General features: G+C 44.5%; 1 protein-coding gene across 1 annotated transcript in view; it reads right to left on the minus strand.

Annotated features, from left to right (window-relative positions):
- sobpa (sine oculis binding protein homolog a) overlaps nt 1–23437 on the minus strand; it is a 54524-nt gene that overhangs the window by 5490 nt on the left and 25597 nt on the right. The window contains 3 exon segments of the mRNA XM_080784139.1: nt 10357–10436; nt 10439–10454; nt 23196–23347. Of these exon segments, the coding sequence (XP_080640265.1) occupies nt 10357–10436; nt 10439–10454; nt 23196–23347 (248 nt within the window).

Below are 23437 nucleotides of genomic sequence, written 5' to 3' on the forward strand. Positions count from 1 at the left end.
TTTTCCCCCCGTAAATTAGTGACAGGAGTTTCCACCCGACAGAGACAATTTATACTTGGTTGTGTGCCGGTGGTGTTGCACGCAGAACTCGACACGTGACACCATGGCATCATGGCGAAACTTAACCCATTTAGACATGAGGCTCATTATAAAAAGAATGGCTTCTAAATCCTAACAGTTTTCTTAAAAACCTTATGTTCTATGTCAGTGGTGCTCAACCTTTAAAAACCTTTTTTGTAAAAATACTACTGTAGATATAGCCCACGGGTGCCCACTTTTTTCACTTGCGAGCTATACTTTCAAAATGACCAGCTCAACAAGATGCACCCAAAAAAAATATCTTTTTACATTAAGACAAACGTAATTGGAAATAAGAGGGGAGGAAATGGAATTTGTAGGGTTTTATTTTAATGTATATAACTTTGTAATGCTACCGACATTTGTGCGCAACACTGTTGAAAACAAGTATTGCATCGTGTGTTTGACCCTTTTTGATGTCAACCAATCAAGTCACCTTAAGTGGCATATATTTAAAATGTAAAATATTTGTAGGGGCATATGTCATCATTGTCATGTCTACCTGCATTAGCTATTAGTGAGGACCAAGAACAAAGATGTGAAGTGCTCCTGTAAGTGATACAACGACCCACAACACTTGAGTATAGGCCTGTTGCTTTATAGCCGTTTTCTTTTAAGCAGATGCTCAGCCTCAAAACCGTCTGGACACGAACACAACAAAACTATTACACCATAGAAAGAGAGAAAAAAAAGTAATTTTCTAAATTACCTACAGGTGTGTAGAGAACAGGAAATGTGTTAAATTAGTTAAATGGGCAATGGAACAGCATCACTCTTAACCAATTCAACCCAAGGCATTTACACCAAAACCCAATTCCCCAGTGTTTTCCCTGTACACCACCAAGCCTCTTTTCCGGAAATAACGCCAGAATAGGGACACTAGGGTTCATGTGGTGAGCTTAAGGTAGCTTTGTTATTTATTTAGAAACTAGCTAATGGTCCACTTCACCCATTTTGTAAATATCTTCATATAATTGGTCTCGATTCATTGTAATATCATGCCATTTTTGCCTACTCGGTCAGTGTCTCAGAGGAGGGCTGTCGACAGTGCAGAATCCCGCACCCGCTTTCAAATGTTTTACATATATTTATTTAATAATGTGAGCACAATGGCATGCTAACTTTCCAGGAATAGAAAGCCTGCCGTTTCTATTAGTTTGGATTCCCCCCTGTCAATGATGAGTTTCTGAACTGTCCACAGCCCTCCTCTCAGACACAGACCCAGTAGACAAAAATGGTACCACCAATGAGCATCAGTGAGGACTGAGGAGGACCAATTATTATGAAGATAGGTTGTAGATGGGTGAAGTGGTCCTTTAATGTTAATCAACATTTCATTGGAGCAAGGGAGCACATTATATTAACAACAAACCACAACGGTCACGGCAGGCAGCGCTGTAATAGCTAAATGTGTTTCCTTAAGCATTTAAACCCTCTATACACTTAATCTACCGAGGTCTATACTTGGTGAAGCATACAGGGTTTAAGTGCTTAATTAACACATTAACCACATGAACCCTAGTGTCCCTTTTGTAATTCGTCGAAGAGAATTGGCGTAGAGGTAAAAAGAAATCACACCCGTGTGAAGTGAGGGGTGCTAATATATTAAAGTCTAACTCTATGATTAGGTGACGTAATGATGATGTAAAACAAACGGTGTCAAAACAAACTAAATTGAATTATCTTTATTGTTAATCGCATTTAATGTTTGTGTTTAGATGTAGGGACAAGATGACGTACATTTTCCCTTCATTGTCAATGGCGTTCTAAAAACAAACGTTAAACCTGTATATAGGAGCCCTCAAAAAGAGGGGACCAAAGTATAGACCACTCACTGGTCAAAGAATATATATGGTCGCTGTTGGGCAGAAAGCGGTGTATTCTGGAGTGCATTCTCCAAGTTTCATTGTTTGTATGTAATTTTTTTTATGTAAATGAACGACCTACTTCATCACAAAAGAGTGTCACACAAATGTTATAATAAATAAAAACGGGAACGGGTTTTGTACATAATGGGGTTTCCACCCGACACTGACGATATAGGGTTTAAGTGGTAGAGTTAAGATTTGACCATTGTACAGTAGAGTGAAAGGTCCTCTTCGTGTTTAAAATAAGTGTATATGCATGTTTAATCTTTCGTTTTTTTCTTTTCAGTCACCCTCAGAGCCCCCTATAGCATGTTCCTGTTTCACCAGACTCTCTCTCTCACACACACACACACACACACACACACATCACACATCCTCTCCTCGGGGACGAAAAAAATAAAAGTATTTTTCCCTTCGGGGAGGGAGAGAGGGAGGGAGGGAGAGAGGGAACGAATGTGACCCTGCTGGAGCAGATAGCGGTGGGCGAGACCCGAACAGCACGCCGTACTCGTCGGGCCACACACAGCTCACTCTGTCAGCACTTGGAGGAGTGTCAGGTCCTCGCTGCAGATAATTAAGGCATTAATCAGTTGTCAGGCTCCTCAACGACATCCATCCATCACGCGGACCCTTAATCCCCCCTGCTGAATGTTAATAAGTTGAGGGATGCAACAACCGGAAGGGGGGTGGGAGGATAAACTCTTTAAGCATCCTGCTGCATGCAGGTTTATTGGTGTTGCGGGTTTATTTGGCAACGGACAGTATATTCTAATGGCATCCCTCTGTGCCTGTTTGCGGACACTCGCGGTCGCAGACTGGCGGACCAAAGAGCTCGGCCCCTGAGTGAAAATATAGATACTCCTCCTGGACAAATGTCAAATGTGTACTCGAGTTAAAGTAGTGGGGCACTTGCTTTGAAAAATACTTAAAACGAATAAAACTTAATTTTGTCTAAACCTGCTCTGCTATTGAGATGTTTGGATCGGGGTCAAAGGTCAGATTTCACCTAGACAGACACAGGATCTGGCACGAATTGATGGTCAAGATGACATTTATCCATTTATCCCCTATTAGCTCAATGGTAAAAACATCAGAAAGTGGTTAATTCATAATAATGTAGTTTCCTCCCCCCCCCCCCCCCCCCCCCTTTCTCGAAATGTAGTGGAGTCAAAAGTACAATATTTGACGTAGTGGAGTGAAAGTCTGGAAACCAAAAGATAAAGTACAGTATGCTAAAGTAAATGGTCTCTGTCGGGTGGAAACTGTTACTTTTCACGATTCAAAAAGAAAAAACAGCAAAAGTAGCAGATCTACCGCTCGAGTTTTCAGCTTGCGGATCTGCTATTGTTGTTGCTTTTGTGTGACGCTGTAGTAGTACGATCAAGTAGGGTGTTCATTTACGAGAAACAAAAAAAGTGGTTTCACTGTCTCCTGAGTGGAATCAACCTCCACTGTCGGAGCATTCAGACAATCCAGAGCAGTGGTTCTCAAACCTTTTCAAGGCAAGGACCCCCCCAGCCAAATATGTATTTGGCTGAGGAGGACCGCCATCCGAAAATGTTTTGTGCCAGAGACCCCCAGAAGAGAAGATTTAAGTAAGAAAATATATATCTAAATGATAACATTTTCGATATTTTATAGCCAACGTATAAATGGATAAAGTGCTTAAGACCAAGGACCAATGATCTAGAAAAAATGCCCGTTGTGAGAAAATGAATCATTTGTCTGTCTTAAAAGCGCAGAATGTTTGGAATACACCACGTGACGATACAGCTGCAGCTCATTGCAGAACAAAAAAAAAGTAAAATAAACAAATAAAGGAAATAATCAGGACAAGAGACTCGTTTGGTTCAAACCCCGAACTGCAGTGGGGGATCGGAGAAGCACACAGGTGACGAACAGTTTAAACGTTAAGCAGTGGACAATTCAACGAGTAAAAAGTCCCCCAAAAACGTGCTCTGGAGCGAGAGTTGAGTTTGATGATGGTTGTTGGGCCCAGGGTATTTTAAATAATAAATGTCCAGACATTTTTTCCCTCGTCTTTGGGAAGACAGATGGAGAGCACTTAACGACTTTCTGCTCTGCGAGTGAAAATTTCACTGTGCATTACCCTAATGGAGTTATGCTTCTCTCCCTCTCTCTCTGTCTCTTTCCCGCTCTCTTTCTGTGTCTCCCTGCACACAGATGTTTGCAGTTGAATTTAATTACGGTCATTTATTTCCATAGCGGCCAACGAACCAGCAGCCCAGTGGTGTGGTTTTAAACCGTTCGCCTTCACAACAATTACGGAGCCTCCTATGCGAGTGCAATCATCTTCCGCAGTGACATGAAGTGCTTACACCGCACTCTGGTCGCAGAGGTTGAGTTACAACTCACTGCACTTTGTCTGCTTTCTTCTGTCTGCACCAAATACTAATTCACCAAAAATAGCCAATGAGCTCAAACTTGTAAATCCGCTATTTTGGGCAAATGTTCCCACCGGCATAGGCATGATGGGTTCAGGTGTTGTTGTTATTTATTTATATAGGGGGATTTATCTGCCTTTATTAATGAGGAGACACAGTTAACATGGGGAGAGAGTTTGGGAGTGACAAAAAAAACACGGGCCTGGGAATCTAACCCGGGCAGGGTCAAATTAGCCATTGGACCTGTGGCCCAGGGGCCCTTGGCTCTCAGGGGCCCGTGGCCCAGGGGCCCTTGGCTCTTAGGGGCCCTTGGCTCTTAGGGGCCCGTGGCCCAGGGGCCCTTGGCTCTTAGGGGCCCGTGGCTCTTAGGGGCCACTTGCCACTGGCCCGTGGCCCACTTGCCACTCTCTCTCTCTCGCCTCACTTCCCGAACCATACAGAGATGACACCGCTCCACTTACTGTCTACAAGTACCTTGCATGCTAGCGATAATACACACACACACACACACACACACACACACACACACACACACACACACACACACACACAGCAGGGGAAACTAGGTCACCGTTTGCCGGCGAGAGAATGCCCAGAAGACCCCCTGTGGTGTTTTATAGAGAGAGAGAGGGCTGAAAGGAGCTTATTATGCTGCCACACTGGGGTTAATGGTTTTTTCGTTCGGAGCGCTGAGGATGAAGAGGTGGTAGACATTCCAACAGGTTGTAGAGGAGGAAGATGCTTTTTGGGGGGAGTGCCTGCAGACTGCAGAGGGTAGTCTATACAAACGGAGGACCTGAGGTGTTCAAAGCCTCCCTCAGAAAAACCCACATCTTCAGACTCGCATTCCCCGCCTAATTATTTCTAACCCCCGTTTCTGGCTTTATTTTATGTTTTTATGTCGTTCTTTGCTTAGTTTTTAGCCTTTTAACTAAGTTTACTCTTAATAGAGTTGTTTCTTTTATTTGTTCCGTTTCGTAAAGAGACTTTGTGTACGAAGAAAAGCACTATATGAATTGTACACTATGTCAAACAGCCAATCTACGAGCTCACAAAGCGTTGTGTTTGCGAGGCGTTGTGTGAGCATGTAAATAGTTGGCTCTCAAAGTGGGGTCCGCGGAGCCCAGGGGTCCCTGGGGGAAATAAGTTAATATAGTGTCACAATCATTGTAATATAGTTTGGCTGTTAGATTTTGGCTTTTCAAAACTGGCCATTCAATGGCTACTCAATGGTTGCTCAATGCTCAAGGCGTGAACATTTGTGCAAATCTTTGAATACATAATACATCATAGGCCTATCTATTATTTTTTTAAGTGAACTAAAATCTTTGCTTTTTGATGGAGGTCCACGGCCAAATACTGTACATATCAATTTGGGGGTGTCTTGACATGAGAAAGTTTGAGAACCACTGCTGCCTGTAAAATCATTTTCAGGCGAGCATCCGCGCTGTACGACAAAGTGTATAAAACAATTGGCTTTAATCCACCATGTTATAGCCAGGATTAAAACAGCAGTATTTCTGGGACGGCAGCCACTGGGAAAGGAAGGAGAGCGTTCTAAGCTGTGTAAAGTTCACTAAGAGGACAGTCTTGCATGCTTTATTTTCGGTATAGGCATGATGCGTTTCTTTTTTTTTTAAACAGGGGCTGCTAACAGCTAGTGACAAAAAAACTGGATGAAAAGTGCAACTACTGTGCTTCTCCTTGCCATTATTATGATATTGATACAGTTAGCAAAACAGTGGTGCTTGGAAATGTCACAATTTTAGTTTGTCATCATTAACCTTTGCTAAAAGCTATACACCATGCACGATATAATACTGGGGGGGGGGGGGGGGGGGGGATCATGGCACTAACAGGATCATGATGTCATTTTAATTCATGAGGTCAGGTGGAAACCTCATATCTCTGAAACGCTGTGTTGATTTCGTCAGAAATTATTGATTTAGTCTTATAATATACATATGTATATCTTATTAGTCTATTGAATAACACACGATCAGTGACTAAATCTATTCTGGCTAATTAACATTGCATTAAGACTAAGACTTTTGAATAACACAATATATAGTCTTTATAGTACTATTTACTTAAAACCTTAATCTTTTAGTCTTAGTCAACAAAAGCAACACTGCTGAAACGGTTACTTTTTCAGGATAGGTGTTCCAATGGAGTTATCATTTAGTCAAAAGCTCTTGTTGGTATATTTTTCATTGGTTCAATATCTATAAAACACACACTTGACACTTTCACTTAAAGAACATTTTAAGATGGCAGATCTACAATACAGTTTTGTGTAGTACGACAAAGTAGGGCATTCACTTACAATTTGTTCTTCTCTTAATAGAAATGTGGAGATACAAGGTTTCTGCCTGACAGCCAAATATACTACACACGATACAACTTCTTCTGCTGGGCCAATTATTATTATTTTTAGATATTTCTTTAGGCATTCCGCATTATTTTTTTATAATGAGAGAGAGGAGAGAGAGGAGAGAGATGAGAGAGAGAGAGAGAGAGAGAGAGAGAGAGAGAGAGAGAGAGAGATCGATCGAGAGAGAGAGACTGCAAGGAGCCTTGGGTTGATTTGAACACACGTCCTTGGGTGACCTCAAAGAAGTTCGAAATTTAAATGCATTTTCTCTAATGTATTGCTCATTCTATGACTCTTATCAGGCGGACTCCTAAAAAAACATGATGATGATGACTCAGAGAAACTTCTTTTACAATAGGACCATTTCTTAATTTCTTGGAAAAGGCCGGCTGCCTGGTCAAGAAGAAGGATGACTGTGTAACATGCAAAAGAGTCACGTGTACTGCATGTACAGACATCTGGTACGTTATGTATAGGCAGGCTGTAATACCGACGAGAAGGATCTTTTGGGCCAAAATGGTGGCATGACACAAAAATAAAAATATCATTAATTAATTTGTTTGTTTGTTTGTTCGTTCAGTCATTCACTAAATATATATATACTAAAGCACAGCAACCAGTGTCCATATACAATATACATAGCCAAAAAGAGCAGATCTACAAGCTCACAAGCGTTGCGTACAGTAGTCTGACATTTGAGCTTGTAGCAGATTGTTTTTTTGTTTTGTTTTTGGCAAAGACATTTAGGTGTAGACGGAAGAAAAGTACAGTTGTGACCCAATGACTCAAGTCCAGTTCTCTAGACTACTAGTCTTAGAGAACACAGCTGAAATACCCTTGAGCAAGGGCACTGAACCCCCAACTGCTCCAGTGGAGCTGCTTAGTGGCCAACAGTATAAGAGACTGTGGTTGTACTGGTCAGCTCCCAGGTTTTATGAGTGTGTCTTGTCTGTGTGTTTCTATGTGCAGGGCATTGCTTAAAATGAGCACGTGTGCTCAGCTACTATACCCTGGGTAATAAAGGAAGAAAAAAAAAGAACAGATATACAAGCGATGATGTTTGTGGGTTCCAGACCAGGTCATAAAAAAAAACGAAAGTGGTATGTATGATCCCAGGCTATACCTGTGTCCTAGACTATGGGGTCCGCTGTACGACTAATTTGGCAACCCTGTAATTGTCTGCTAGATGTGTGCGATTTACCCACAGTAATCCACAGGGGCCCAATAAGGTTTAGAGTGTATGATTCAGTAATCCACAGGGATCAATAAGGTTTACTGTGCATTTATTTCCCACTCGGGACACATTTGGCCTGCGCTCCACTATGCCTCGTTTATTCACACAGATGTAAGATGTCGTGTAATCCACGCTCGAGTGTTTAGGCCTCGTTATTCACACGGATTTTAAGATATCTGCTGGAAACCTTGTATCTCCATATTGTATGTTTTTTTCTCTCTTTTATTTTCATAAATGAATTCCTTACTTACATCATTTACTACAACGTGACACGAAAGTAGCAAATTATAGCCGCTCTACAACACGTTGCAGCTTGAAGGTCTGCTGTGAAAGTGCAAGCGGTTATAGGTCTATCTGTGGGTTTTATAAATAGTGAACACATGAAAAGCATTAACACCAACAGCTTGTGACTGAATGATAACTACGTACAGTAGGATCCATACACAGGTTCTTATATCCATCTCCTGAAAAGTAACGCTTTGGACAACGTCTGCACACAACAGCAAAGTATTTGGCTCTGTTATTGTTGTGAAGAATAGTCTATACTCTACAGAATTAATTTGAAACACAAACATAAATGAATGCACTCGCGCATGTATCTATGCACGTACGTATATGCCACACAAACAATGTCAAATTCAAAGAAAGCTCATGAGAAATATAATTAAAACAATAACAAACAAAACACACATGCACCCCAGGATCATGAGTCATCATGAGTGGTTGAAAATTGGCCAATGATTATGAACCGATAAAGCCAAAAGACCCAAGTCGACCGCATGATTGAATATGATGCAAAATAGGAATGAGAAAAGGCATGATGAAAACAAATCTAACTAAAAATAAAATAAATATGGAAAAACAATCAATCAAATGATCTGATCACATAAATAAGTCATGGGCAGAGTGGTGTTAGATGTGTTCCACCAATTAGGCTCTATGCACAGCAGCCATGTTGGAAAGAAATCGGGCCGCTTCCTTACTTCTTTTTTATACTAATTGAGGCTTCCGTTCCATCCTAGTCAAACAGTGCAGAGACACTCCAGTGTGTCTCAGTAGTTCCTTCACGGTTCCTTGAGGGGGTTTCAAATGGCGCCCCTTAGGCGTGTAACTCTTAGAGTGTACAAAATAATGAAACCAAATGGACCCGGCATTAAGCGACCATTTGGGAAGAGTTACGCTAAATGGAACAGAGCCTCAATTAGTACAATGGTCTCTATGCACACAGAATAAGGGTGTAAGCCCACTTGGGCTTCATGCGCGGTAGATGGAAATTAAGCTCCACCAGATTCCCAGACCATTACGCGGCATTCGGCCGCTATTTCCATTTCACTCTTGCTGCACTTTGAGACCCACCGGTGTAGCAGAGTGCAGGAGTGTAGCACCAAATTCTGGGCCCTCGGAAAAGGAATTACTGTGGGTCCCCAAACACATTGTTTTGGGTGTTTATGTGTAATCTAGGCTTTTGAGGCCCCCCACACCCTGGGGCCCTAGTAAGTGTGTCCCACTTTTCCCCCCAGTCCAACGCGCCTGGCAGAGTGTTTCCAGTGAGCCAACACGCACAGGTGCAGCACCCTGACTCTGTTTGACCAGAATGGAACAGAGCCTTCATTATAGTATCAGTGGTAGGGAAGGGGCCCAAGTTCTTCCAAAATGGCGTGTGTGCATAGAGCCCATTGGTAAGATCAAGTCAAGCGGAAGTGTGGAAGGCACCTTGCCACTCAAAGTGACTACTGGCCAATCACAGCGTGTCTTTTCCGGGACTTATCAATTCAATTCAAAGGAGCTTTATTGGCATGAGAAAACGAACGTTTGCATTGCCTCTGATTGGCCTGCCGAACGTCCCCTTCTGTGAATGGCGCTGAGATCAGATGCCACAGAGCCGAAGGCGGCGTCTAACCTCATGTCTATGCAATAGGCTCTAAGTATACAGAATAACTTCCCTACTTCCTTCACAGGTGTTACCTGATGATACTAATGAAGACTCTGTTCCCTTTAGTGTACAGTGGTCCTCAAACGTTTTGATTTCAAGGACCCCCATAACTCTGAGTGTTACACCCGCGTAATGGGTCATTTATTTGGAACACACTCAAAGACACTTTGAGACCCACTGGTGTAGCAGAGTGTTTCCAGTAAGCATCGTGACTCTGTTTGACCAGAATGGAACAGAGCCTTCATTAGCATCATCGGCAACACCTGTGAAGGAACTAGGAAGTAGGAGGAGTTATTCTGTGTGCATAGTGCTTATTAGTATAAATGGTAAGACCTGTGAAGGAAGCAAAGGAAGAGGCCCAATTATTTTCTTTCCAGACATGGCTGCTGTCCGCACAGAGCCTACAAAACAATAAACTATAAGCTCTAGATGCTGGTGTTAAATGGTTATGTCAGTGTCCTTACAAGTACATCGCTGTTTGTCTTGAAGACAACCCTGGGCGGGTCCTGTGTAAAGTTGATGTGCTGGGGTAATTTCACACCGAGGCATCTTCGTCTCTCGCCTGGGGGAGGGGAGGGGGGGGGGGGGGGGGGGGGAGAGATAATGGCTTCTTTTTACGAATGGACAAAAAATTAAACAGATGACAGAAACAACAACAAACTCAGAAAATGAAAGTGATGATGAAAGCAAAAGGAAAAATGATCAACATGCAACGGGATGATGGACATGCATTGGGTATTTGTCGTGTGGGCCAGATTGCAAATCTCTTCGTATGTGTGTGTGTGTGCTTTTTTTTGTGTGCATGCGTGTTCTGTGCGTGTGCACGTCGTACATGGTATCCATCACGTTAATATGACACGTAAAGTGCAGCCCCTGATAACTTCATTCTTTGAAATAAAATACATTTAGAATCGGTTTAAATCTACAGATTTCTGTGTAAACTGCATGTTTGGTATAATACTGTTGTAAAAAAAAAACATTATTCAATCATGAATGATCTACCCAACAAAAACGATATTCATTGACCACAGTCCCCAAGCGGGCTATAGTAGGGCCCCCTCTGTTTTTCCCTCAACATAAATCTCTTCAAAAATAGCTGGTCTACAAGCTCACAAACGCCATGTTGCGACACGGTTTGTGAGCCTGTAGAAGATCGTCAATTTTCACTGAACGTTTGCCCCAGAATAGGGATGCTACAGTAGAGTATTATTATAGTATTATTCAATTTATAGTGACTCATAGGAATAGACTATGTGACAACCAGGTATAGTCTGGTGACCACTGGAGAGACGGTGACAGCCGGAATGTAGACGGCTCCCGGGTGAGCAGTATGGGTTAGTTAGCGCCCCAGCCTGTGTCCTCCGTGGGGAGGAAGCCCAAAAAACCCTCGGTGAGGCCTTTAGGAGGGCCAGTATAATCCACCACTCCTGAATGAAGTGCCTGGTGCTGGGAGTCTGGTTGCAACGCACAGGTCCTGGCCTGGTGAGGAGCAGGAGTGGACCTGGTGAGACGTAGGAGGGCCCGGACAGGAGCCAACCCACAGAGCCTAGTCCTTCCACACGCCAGAATCTGGTTCCGATTGTGTGGCCCTGGTCGACTGATCGAGGGTCGAGGGTAGCTACTGGGACGTAAGTCGGGACTTGATCACCCCGGCTGGGTCACCTGAGTGAGGGGTATGATGTTCGAGAGACCCGAAACCCCCGATGACCTTGGGACACCTCACTGAGGATACATCCCAGGTGCATCCATGGCTTCCATGTGATGTTTTTTTGTTATTTTTGTTATAACTTTTCATTTTAAAGAGGAAATGAGTCAAAAGCTGTCACCTCCTTCATTAAACAACTTAATAATAAAACACTACGGTCACATTAAGTTTCCCAGCAGTCTGGTTCAGTGTGGAGCACCTAGTGACAGTCCTTCAAGAAACAAATGCTTTGGCCATGTCTCGCGACCCCTGCAACGCCCCCAATGCAAACTGACCTTAATAATAGAGAAAATATATCATAAATGAATGCTGAACCAGATTCGAATCATTGCAGTATTGATACATTTTAAGTAAAAAATGTGAGTACTTTTTTTCCCTCCAGAACTACTAGAGAAGTCATTTGATTTTGATTGATTTGTCACACTCTCACACACACACACACACACACACACACACACACACACACACACACACACACACACACACACACACACACACACACACACACACACACACACACACACACACCCTTATCCTCCAAGGCACACGAACAATACGGTCACACAAACCCATTCTACGACACTCACACATTTTAGACTTAAAGTATGCATCTTGGCAGGGGTGTGAACACACACAAAAATGTCACACACATGCACTGTGGGCGCACTCGCACGCACGCACGCACACAAACAAAGACAAGCCATTGTGTCATTATTCTTTCTCCAATTTGTGTTGTGACCCTCTGGCCCTCTGCCAGTTCATTTACATATAGCGCTAATGAGCTGTTGGCTACTGTGGACACGACACGAGGCACACAAGACACTGAAGCGAGCGTATAAAACACATGCACACACGATGATGAAGAGATCTGAGGCAGACAGACAGACAAAGACAGATAGGCTAGAATGATCGATCCGTCCATCTCTCTCTCTCTGTCAGTCGGTACGGGGAATAAAGGACTCTGCAGCAGAATGAGTTCAGCCATTAAGTCAATTAGCAATAATTATTGTTAACTGGAAGTCCTCCACAAAGAGCCGGCCGGCTGGGTGGCAACTGGATCTAATCATAGTCAAGAGTTTTTTTCAGGCCAAGGACCCTTAGCTGAGAGAGAGATGAAGCAGGGACCACCCACACACAGTGCCCACACACACGCACGCACACACACACGCACGACACGCACACACATATATACACACACTCAAACACACTGGATTCATGTTAAATGTGTGATTTCAGACATTTTACCTTGTACTTGTTCTGCTCTTTTTTCGCCTGTACACCAAACCTCTTCGTCGTAAATAGCCGACCTGCATGCTCTATGAGCTTGTACAGTCAGTGGCAATTTTTACTAATATTCACCCCAAAGATTCTAGGGTTCAGTTGTTAATGGATATATAAAAATCTAAGTCCCTATCACACAAAGATCCCTCCCCCCCAGGGGTCCGTGGACCCCCTGCTGAAGACCCCCTGACCTAGAAGATATTCAATTATGATTGATCTTATTGATTGATTGATTGATTGATGATAAATACCGATAGATATGGATGTAATAAAACACAAAGAGCAGTGCAGAAATTAAACGTCTGGGGTTTCCGAGGCTACTCTGGAGCTGACGTTCCAATGGCCTCACCGGCGCTTCGGTGGCCCTGTGGCGACTCACTCACGCTGGAGTCCCGAGGGGGTGACATGCCAGCTGTCGCTGCGCTAGCCTCCATCTGGGCTCACGCGTGTGCCCAGGTGTGGCATGGCCGTCACCTGCCAACAGGGCTGCCTCCCTGACAAAGATGCTGACGGGTGAAAGACGACACGCGGCCAAACAGCCAAGAGATCTGTGTCATCAGTGGTTCCCAAACTTCATGTCAAGGACCCCAATATTGACACTAATTAGCCCGCGGACCCCCCCCCCCCCCCCCCCATTTGAAGAGTTAATGCCAGGGACCCCCTTAACAGATTTTCACGGCTCTAGCAGTGATTCTCAACCCGTTTTATTTCAAGGACCCCCCAGTTTGACATGCATATTAGTCTACAGAACCCCCATTTAATGGCATTTCCATCTCTGGGACCCTCAATTTATATTGTAAAATCAATGTTAATTTAACTCTGAGAGTGTACAAATGGAACCCATTTGGTGTACAATCTCAGAGTTACAGACCCATAAGGGTCCATTTGGTTCCAAAATATAATTTAGCTGGGGACCCCCTGGAACCCCCTCAAGGACCCCTGGGGGTCCCCGGACCCCACTTTGAGAACCACTGATCTACGTAGTCCCTCCCGCGTTCTGGAATTAAGGTGTAACTGGCACTATCCGCAGAAAACGTCCTGCTGCATATTTCTGCAGTGAGGATCAGGTTTCTACTTTTAAAGCTACAAAAAAAAGTCAATTATCTATCTATCTATCCTGGGCGCTAGACTTCCTCTTAGTTTGGAGTAGTTTGTAGTTCTCCTCCCTCTCTCTCTCTCTCTCTCTCTCTCTCTCTCTCTCTCTCTCTCGTATTTGAGTTGGAATGGCTGGCAGCTATGAGCTAATCACCTTCCTCCATGCCCTGCAGCTGTGTCAAGCAAGCCTGAAGGATTCCACTGAGCTACTGTACCAACACAAGCACACACACAGTTGCGCACGCACATGCAGACACACACACACACGCACACACACACACACACACACACACACACACACACACACACACACACACACACACACACACACACACACACACACACACACACACACACACACACACACACACACACACACACACACACACACACACACACACACACACACACACACACGCACAAAGACGCATAGTGTACTCTGTAAAATCGGTGTAAAAACATACAGGGTCCATTTGGTTACATTCGTGCACGCTCAGAGAAGCAAATAGGTGAATTAAAGCTGAGGATTTTACTATGGATATAGGGAAGGGCAAATCACAGCCACACGGGTGGGTGTGTGTGTGTGTGTGTGTGTGTGTGTGTGTGAGGTGCTGTACCCTGTACATTCCTGAGTATTAAAATGGACACTTGGGTCCATGTGGTTAGGTTTTGTACATGCTCAGAGTTACAAATGGAGGAATTATACCAACACTGAGGGTTTAACTATGCAAATCACAGCCACAAGGGTGTGTGTGCGTGTGTACATGCATGTGCGTATGTGTAGTGATTAGTGAAGATAATCTTCAAGATGTGTAGTGAAGACGCATATATGTGTGTGTGTGTGTGTGTGTGTGTGTGTGTGTGTGTGTGTGTGTGTGTGTGTGTGTGTGCGTGTGCGTGTGTGTAGTGAAGACGCATGTGTGTGTGTGTGTGTGTGTGTGTGTGTGTGTGCGACTGTGTGTGTGTGTGTGTATGTGCGACTGTGATTGCGTGTGTTTGTGTGAGTGCAGGTGCGCACGCGTGTGAGGTGGAAGTGACATTTCTGTGTTGACATGAAGAGGCACTCTGCCCTCCTCTCGCCTGGAGGCAGCTCCCGGGGAAAGACAGCGCCTGCAGGCGGTCTCCCTGGGGGGATTCCATCCCATGCTGTACTCCTTACACCCAGTGCCAAACAGAAAAGCTCTTACACTGCGGCAGGCACCGACCGACCGACCGACCGACCGAACTGCACTAATCCAGCTGTAGTCTCCGTCCAGACCCCGTTTAATCCACTCTAATAAAATACTGTTTATGCCACGTTGGAAGCGCCTGTCTGTATGTACAGTATGTACAGTGTGTTATGTTCAGAAGGAAATGTGCTTGTGATCTTGTAGATTGGCATTGGGGTGCGTGAGTGTGCGTGTGTGTGCGTGTGTGTGCGTGTGTGTGCGTGCGTGCGATTATGTGACCTTGTCACTTCGTTTGGGCTTTGCTCAATGTCCTATAAGCACCCTCTCATGCCTGGTGTGAATTGGGGAGGCAAAAAGGAAAGACGTACCACTGAAACGCTTCAAACCTGGCCAGTGAGAGAAGGGAAAATCCACCGCACATAATCTTCACGTCTCTCCTCCCAGAAATCTGCCGGAGAATGATGGTGAACCAGGGAAACCACCCGAAAGCCACGGAAAGTAAGATTGTAACCTGTAAGATCATTAATAAAGAAACTGTAGCCTGCCACTATGGCCGTCTTGGAAGATAATGGAAAGTGCAGTTGTGTAAATTAGGGCTGTTAATCCATTTTGGGCGGAAACCCCTTTTGGTGTTTTAAGTGGCACGCTACAAGCTTGTAGGTCTGCTATTTTGTGAAAGTTGTGAAAAAGGGGCCGCAAATCTTTGAATATATATATATATTCTTTCAGAGCGAACGTTTGTGAAAAATGTTAGGATTTAGAAGCAATTTTTTTATCGACCTCAGTACAAAATTAGTTAAGAGTAAAAAAATATTGCACATAACTGTATCCCAAATAATAATAATATTTTTCTTAGCTTTTTAGTTTTTTTACCCACTTTTTCCTCCCCAGTTTAATCGTCGTGCCAATAGATCCCACCCCACACACATTTCTGCATGTTGTATCCTACTATACTGGCTCACCTGCCAGTGAGTGAGGAGCCCCCACCGGGAGGACGTAGTAGGAGTACTAGGGACTTCGTTATACTCCTCCCGCTCAACACTCCCCGCTGACATATGCCACCCCCAGCCCGTAGGATTACGTGCAGATTACGCCTTGCTTCCCAACCCCGAACTCAGAGCCCATTGTGTTCGTATATAATAGACACTCGACAAAGCCGGATGCACCACGGTGGATTTGAACCCCACAACCTCCATAGTGGTGGGCAGGTACTTCACCGCTGAAACACCCTCCAAGTGGGGCATTCGTTTACGGAAAAATATACACAAAAAGAGGTTTCTGCCTGATATTTACAAGCGTCCATTTGGATCCAAATCATCATTTAGCTGGGGACCCCCTGGAACTACCTCAAGGACCCCAAGGGGTCCCCGGACCCCATTTTGGGAACCACTGGTGTAAATGATCTTCCAGGGGTGGACAGATTTGTTTTTTCTTCGCCTGTTACTGGGTTACATTTCAAATTAAGACTCGCTTTGCAACTCAAACCGGTGGAGAAACGCAGGCGGCATAGAGACGCATCTCAAAATAAATACACAATCAATGTGCCGATCCCAGAAGTGTGTGTGTGTGTGTGTGTGGGGGGGGGGGGTGGGGGGGGGGGGGGGGGGGTGGGGGTGGTTATGGGGGCAGTGGGAGATGACAGAATAAGGCCTGATCTTAGGCCTGATCTTATTCTTTGTCTGCGACAGTGTCGCAGACAGTGCTTCTGCTATTTTTGACGAACGACACCATTGTGCGGCAAGGTACAAATCAGGTGTGACTGGACACCAGGCATAAACTGATACCTTCCACACAAGCTTAAACCCTCTAATAAACAGCCAAATAAGTGACTGATCCAAGTCCAACACTGGTCTGATCATTAATCATCATTTGCCCTACACATGAACACGACGTGCACACGCGCTCACTCACACGCACACACACACACGCACACACACAACGAGTGAGGAGTCAAGCCTGCATTTATACCTCGCCATGTGCAACGTGTCCTACCCCTGAAAAATAGCCGATCTACATAAGTCGCACACGCTGCTCATAGTAGACATAGTATTCAACCCTGCAGCACTCGAATCAAAGTATTGATACTCCTGCTCAAATGTAACTCAACTACAATGAAGTTTGCTTTCCAAAGTTAAGTACTGTAAGTGTTCAAAAGTACAAATAACATATAAGTACAATAAGTACATTTCGTTTCACTGTGAGATGATTTTTTCAGTGAAAAATAGCCGCGAACTACGAGCTCACAGCGCGTCGCCCTGCGAGTACGTTGTGAGCTTGTACATCGGACTATTTTCGGGCACGGGACACCATCCTACCACTAAGTATAAATCAGGCTCTATGCAGAGGAGATGGAAGAAAAGTATCACCGCCCCCAATCCCCCCCGCCCCACAAACACACACACACACACACACACACACACACACACACACACACACACACACACACACACACACACACACACACACACACACACACACACACACACACACACACACACACACACACACACACACACACACACACACACACACAGTCCCCCCCCCCCCCCCCTCCCCAAATGCCCAATTGCTAGTCACCATAGGAGGGGATTGGGTTGCACGGATGAAGCAACTGAGTATATTTCATGCAACACAATACCAGTGACTTTGCTTACCCCCCCCCCCCCCCCCCCCGCTCCTACCTCATTCCCACCACCCCCACATCACTTCTCTCCTATCCAACGCACACAGACATGAGATACGCTTTTTTTCGTCTTTCTCCCCAGCCATGACAATTTTCTCTCTCTCTCTCTCTCTCTCTCTCTCTCTCTCTCTCGCATAGCAAAGCAAAGCAAAGCAACCAAAGAGAAGCCTTGGAGGCCCTGTTGTTGTGGCCAACCTTGTGGGTGCATGAGAAAAGAAACATGCGGGTATCGCTTACACAAATGGCCTGCATGAATGTGCGAGCGCCAGACAAAATAATAGAATCTGAGCTGCCCTGGCGTGGCAGACGAAGGGCCTTTTTCCTGTGCGTTCGCCGCTCGCAAACGCTTTCGGGATGCTTTATAATTATACATATGCGTGTGTGTTTCCTGCCCGGGGATCAGGTGTGTATAGCGCAGAGCGCTATAGCCTGTTAGCGCGGTGCTTCCAAATTCATATATATCTGGCCGTGTACATCTGATGTATCTTTTGAAAATAGCAGATCTACAATACAACTTTTATACAGATTTTGTTACTATTTTGATGTCATCAATATTAAGCCCATATGAGAATGTCAATATATGGCCATACTGTTATCTCATGATAACCAGTGTGGTTGCCGCGACGCGAGTCACACTTGCAAATGAATGAATGTGGAGCTGACTATCATCACCTGGATCTCCATATATGAAGATCACAGCACTGACCTCATCAAACCCCAGATAGCCATACATGTACTATATCTGCATGTATGAGCCGGCCAGCAACTCTACATCTGACCTCACTGATACAAGATTAATTAATAGTTTAACTCCTGCTTCTCAACCGAATTAAGAAGCTCTGTTGTTTCAGCGCGACCTCACTTTTTAGGGCGAGGTCGCTTCTCGCCCTCAGGGCGTCTTACTGGTATCAACTATAGGGGCAATATGGGTACAAATCAACCCAAATCAGAAGATTTTTCTTTGATAGTGACACACATTAGGGAAATATGCCATGTGTTAGAGCGCATAAAGGTGTTTGTGACAATTGCTTTGTGACAATGACATATCTTTATTTCCACCCCTCCCCCCCACACTTCCCAGCATGCCCCAAGTCACCTTGGAAAGCATCAGTTGAACAGGCGGGCACATCCAAAATGACCCATCTGAATGCATATTTATGAGGCCTCATGTCTGAAACCAACAAATGCCACAATCTGGAGGTCACCGGAGACATGGAAATAGACTGTTTGTGTCCCAACAATTGCATTATGCAATGGCCTACTACGGTATCACTGACTGTATTCATGGCAGCTCTATTCCAAAATGACTGGATTTCATGCTTGTTGGCAGTGGCGGAAAAAAGTACAAAAAATGGTTTACTTAAAAAGGTATCAGTGGGAATGTTCTCCTGTGTGTCAATGCCGTGAGTCCCAAGGCCAGGGATGGAGATTATGTTCTCGCCCCTGTGTGTGTGTGTGTGTCTCCAATGCACAGCAATGTGTGTCCCTGCCTGGGAATAGCATGTTTTCACCACCAAGTGTCACTGTTGCGCAACCTAATACACACACGTACACGCACGCACGCGCACACACACACACACACACACACACACACACACACACACACACACACACACACACACACACACACACACACACACACACACACACACACACACACTACAGCACCACTCGGTTCAGACGGGTCTGATTTTTAGAGTTAACTAGCATTTTCTTCAAAAGACATTTTTAGATACTAATCCTACAGGTTTTGGCCAAAACTCATACAAATCACTACACATCAACTCTGCACTGCAGTAATGTTAATGAATAGTGTTGATGTGAAGTGAGGGGCAGTATTTATATCAGCCAGATGAGGCCCAAACCGCCACAATATAACACCTTGCTACTATACTTGCAACAAAACTGTTTGAAGGACATGTCACCCCAAGGCAACTCCTTCAACTGCCATTGGGGATAATATTATAATTGTTGCATGCAACTACTCACAACCGTTTGGTTGCAAGGAGTTGCATGCCGAATCATTGGTGCGTTTTGGGCCTTACGTTGTCATTTAATGCCCTAAACCAGGGGTTCTCTTCTCAACCTGGGGATCGCCAGACATCGCGAGACGTGGCCAAAGCATTTCCGGGGGATCCCCAGTCAGAAACGTTGAGAATGCCTGCCAATGCCTGCCCTAAACAAACATTAAACGTCCATAGACTTGGCTGGCCTATGAGGTCATTTTGAAAAGTAGTAAGTAGCATTGCAGAGCCATGAGGGCCGTAGGGCAGGAGCCTATCTCCTGTTTCTGTAGTGTGAGGCAGCTTGATGTACAAGTACACCCCTTGGACATGACGCTAGTATGTCACAGGGATTTACCCCCAATCCAACCCTTGATGCTGAGTGCCAAGCAGGGAGGCATTGGGTCCCAATTTTAGAGTCTTTGGTATGACCCAGCCGGGGATTGAACCCCGACCTCCCAGTCTCAGGGCGGACACTCTTTACTTTACTTTACTACGGATCCCTATTAGCACTTGCAAAAGCGTGGCTATTCTTCCTGGAGTCCAGAACTCTAACCACAAGGCCACTGATCTGGTCATTTCGGAAAGGCGCCCCCTCAAAAGATGTTTTATTAAGCTGGCATGGAATGGAAACGAGCCTGGTTTTATCTAGCATCAGTATTATAATGACTCAATTAATAAATAATCTGCATATCAGCACCCCCACCACCTCAGGACATTGTGGTACTGCAGCTAAAACCGCTTTCAAAGTCCAGAAAGAAATGACAAGGACTGGTTATATCAGAGTGGTGATTGAGGCTCAAACCATTAGAAATAATTTTGAGGGACATAAACAATATGATATTAAATATTAAAAGCAGTTTTAAAATGCATGTTATTTGCGCTTTAATATGTGCGTGTGTGTTTGTGTTAGGTTGCGCACAAGTGGTTAAAAACAACCATGCTATTTTCGTGCTCATACTCACCCAGGCACCCAGGCAGGCAGCCAGGCAGGCGGCCAGCCAGCCAGCCACACACATAGCTCCGTAAGGGAGTGGTTGCACCACTCAAAAATGTGAAGTTTTTCATAAAGCGTTTTTAGATTACACAGCCCTGGATAGGCAACCAACGCTGGTGGGGATAAGCACTCTCGCCTATCTCCGATTCGCCTTTTTGCATGAATAAACATTGTACTGTTAATGTGCTGTAGTTAGACAAAAAGCTAGTTTTCATTGTTGTCATTGGGGCTACAAATATGGTTTCTAGCCATCCCATAGAGTTTTATAAACGAATTCAGATTGATTTGGGATATTAGCTTTAAATGTTTCCGTTTTGATGAAATCCTATACGAGTTGCTTATGTTGCATTCACTCTGCTTTGATGACCCATTTCTCAGAATCAGTGGTTCTCAACCTCTGGGTCGGGACCCCCAGGGGTCCCGCATGATTTTGGGGTGGTCCCAGATGACAGTTAAGTAACAATTTAAGGGGGGAAAAAGACTATGGGCTCTATCTTGCGTCAGGGACACTTTTTCCTTATTTGGGGATTTAGTATTGTGTAAGAGGCGTTCCCCCGTTAACTTGGCTATCTTATGCCATCGCCTAAATCCTTAAAACACCAATTACATTATGGATAGTTGTGGTTTGGGTGTTATGAATCTTATACCAATCAGTGTGCCAGGTGCCATAATCCATTATGCCCTGGAGTGAGCCTTATGGAAGAGCAACGCGTGCTGCCTTGGACTACATTTATATTAGATACAGAGGGTTGTTTTGTTTGTCTATTATCTGACTATCTGTCATCCACTCCGTGACCAACACAGCCTCTGCACTTATGCTAAATGCGTAATTCACGTATTCAAGTGTTTAATGCTTGCGGGTGAGGCATGGGATACGATAGAGCCCCATAACTGTATCAAAAGTAATCAACAAACTATTATAAAAACTGGTCAAACATTGGCCAAATTGTCAAATAATATGAGAAAGAGGCAAAACATGTGAAAATAGCTGATCTACAAGCTCACAATAGGCCTCAAAGTTCAAATATTATTCTTTTTGGGGAGTCGCGGCCTGGGAAGGATGAGAACGAGAACCCCTGCTCCGAATGGTCAGCCACATGGTATCAACCTAGCCAATGGTCAGCCACATGGTATCAACCTAGCCAATGGTCAGCCACATGGTATCAACCTAGCCAATGGTCAGCCACATGGTATCAACCTAGCCAACGGTCAGCCACATGGTATCAACCTAGCCAATGGTCAGCCACATGGTATCCACCTAGCCAATGGTCAGCCACACGGTATCGACCTAGCCAATCTAACATTGTGTAGCTTATGAGATTCAGTTACATACTTCTTTGACTTTATCTTACACGTTTTAAAGAGTTTTCCGAAAAACCTGCGTTGCCATATAGCTCAAATCTAAAAATGACACAGATGCTTTTCCGGTTTTTATGGGTTATAAAGTGCGCCCCCAATCCACAGGCCCTGCGAGAAAGGTGAACATCTACAAATACTGAGGTCGAAAATGGTGAACAAACATGGTGCGACGGGACAGCACAGCAGGCACAAGGCTCAGCCTGATTCTCATGCTGGGAAAAAAAAAGGTGTCAGCAAAGTAAAATAAACTGGATATCACTTGATTCAAAATGAACAGACACATGTGCACCTTTGATCTCATTCCCTCTCCACTAACAAGTGCGCTAAAAAAAGTGATTATGTTTGGATGAAGAAACTGATTTTAGGACAAACAAAGGAAGGAGATTAAAACACATCCATACTCACATTGTAATTCCTTACATATCCAAGCTTTGGTATAAGAGAGAAAACAGATTGTTTTATTTGTTCACTGTTCATCATGGACGAAATAAGAACACAGTTGACAACTTCAATCATGACTGCCTTCTGTCATTCCGTCAGACACTGACGCATTTTGAGATTGGTCACCGAAAGTGTACATTGTTAAAACCATGACTGTTTTGTGGCTTCCAGGTTAAATGTGCTTGAACGCACTAAACGTGTTCAAGCCATAAGATAAGCCAGTAAAGCCACGGAGGGGGCTGACTGTGGCATTCAAGTGTGTGTTCATGACGAGCTTTCGCACAGACCTCGGTTAGAAGAAGAGCACTTCAAAATATGGAGCTGTTGACTCAGACTCAGGGAAATAACAGCCAAAGCCACAATAAGGGACGAGGCTCTGCTGGCCAACAGCTGCATGACGATAGCTCCCTTTACCTCAATTAAGGTGAAAGAATAATACAATATGTGTGACGACGAGGAGTGACATCGTAGAGCTTCTTTGTTTTGTTTTGTGTGATTTTGATGCCCTGTGTTTTACTCGACTCGGACCCACTGATGATAGGGGGAAGAAGGGTGAGGGCGGCGACTTACCTTGTTTCTCTTGAAATAGGCCCTGCGGCAGGCGGCGAAACACTTCTCGCTGCAGAAGCTCTTGAGTTCGCTGCCCATGCTCAGCGAGTAGCGCTTGACCCCGACCTTCTGGCACCAAGCACACATGATCTGGACGTTGGACGCGTCCTCGTCTGGAAGACACAAGTGTCACGTCAGGATTGTCTATACAACCTGGCTCACGATGATTGATGCTCTATTTTCATAGACACAATGGAAATACA

This window comes from Protomyctophum bolini (assembly GCF_963924005.1).
Source record: "Protomyctophum bolini genome assembly, chromosome: 15".
Taxonomy (NCBI): domain Eukaryota; kingdom Metazoa; phylum Chordata; class Actinopteri; order Myctophiformes; family Myctophidae; genus Protomyctophum; species Protomyctophum bolini.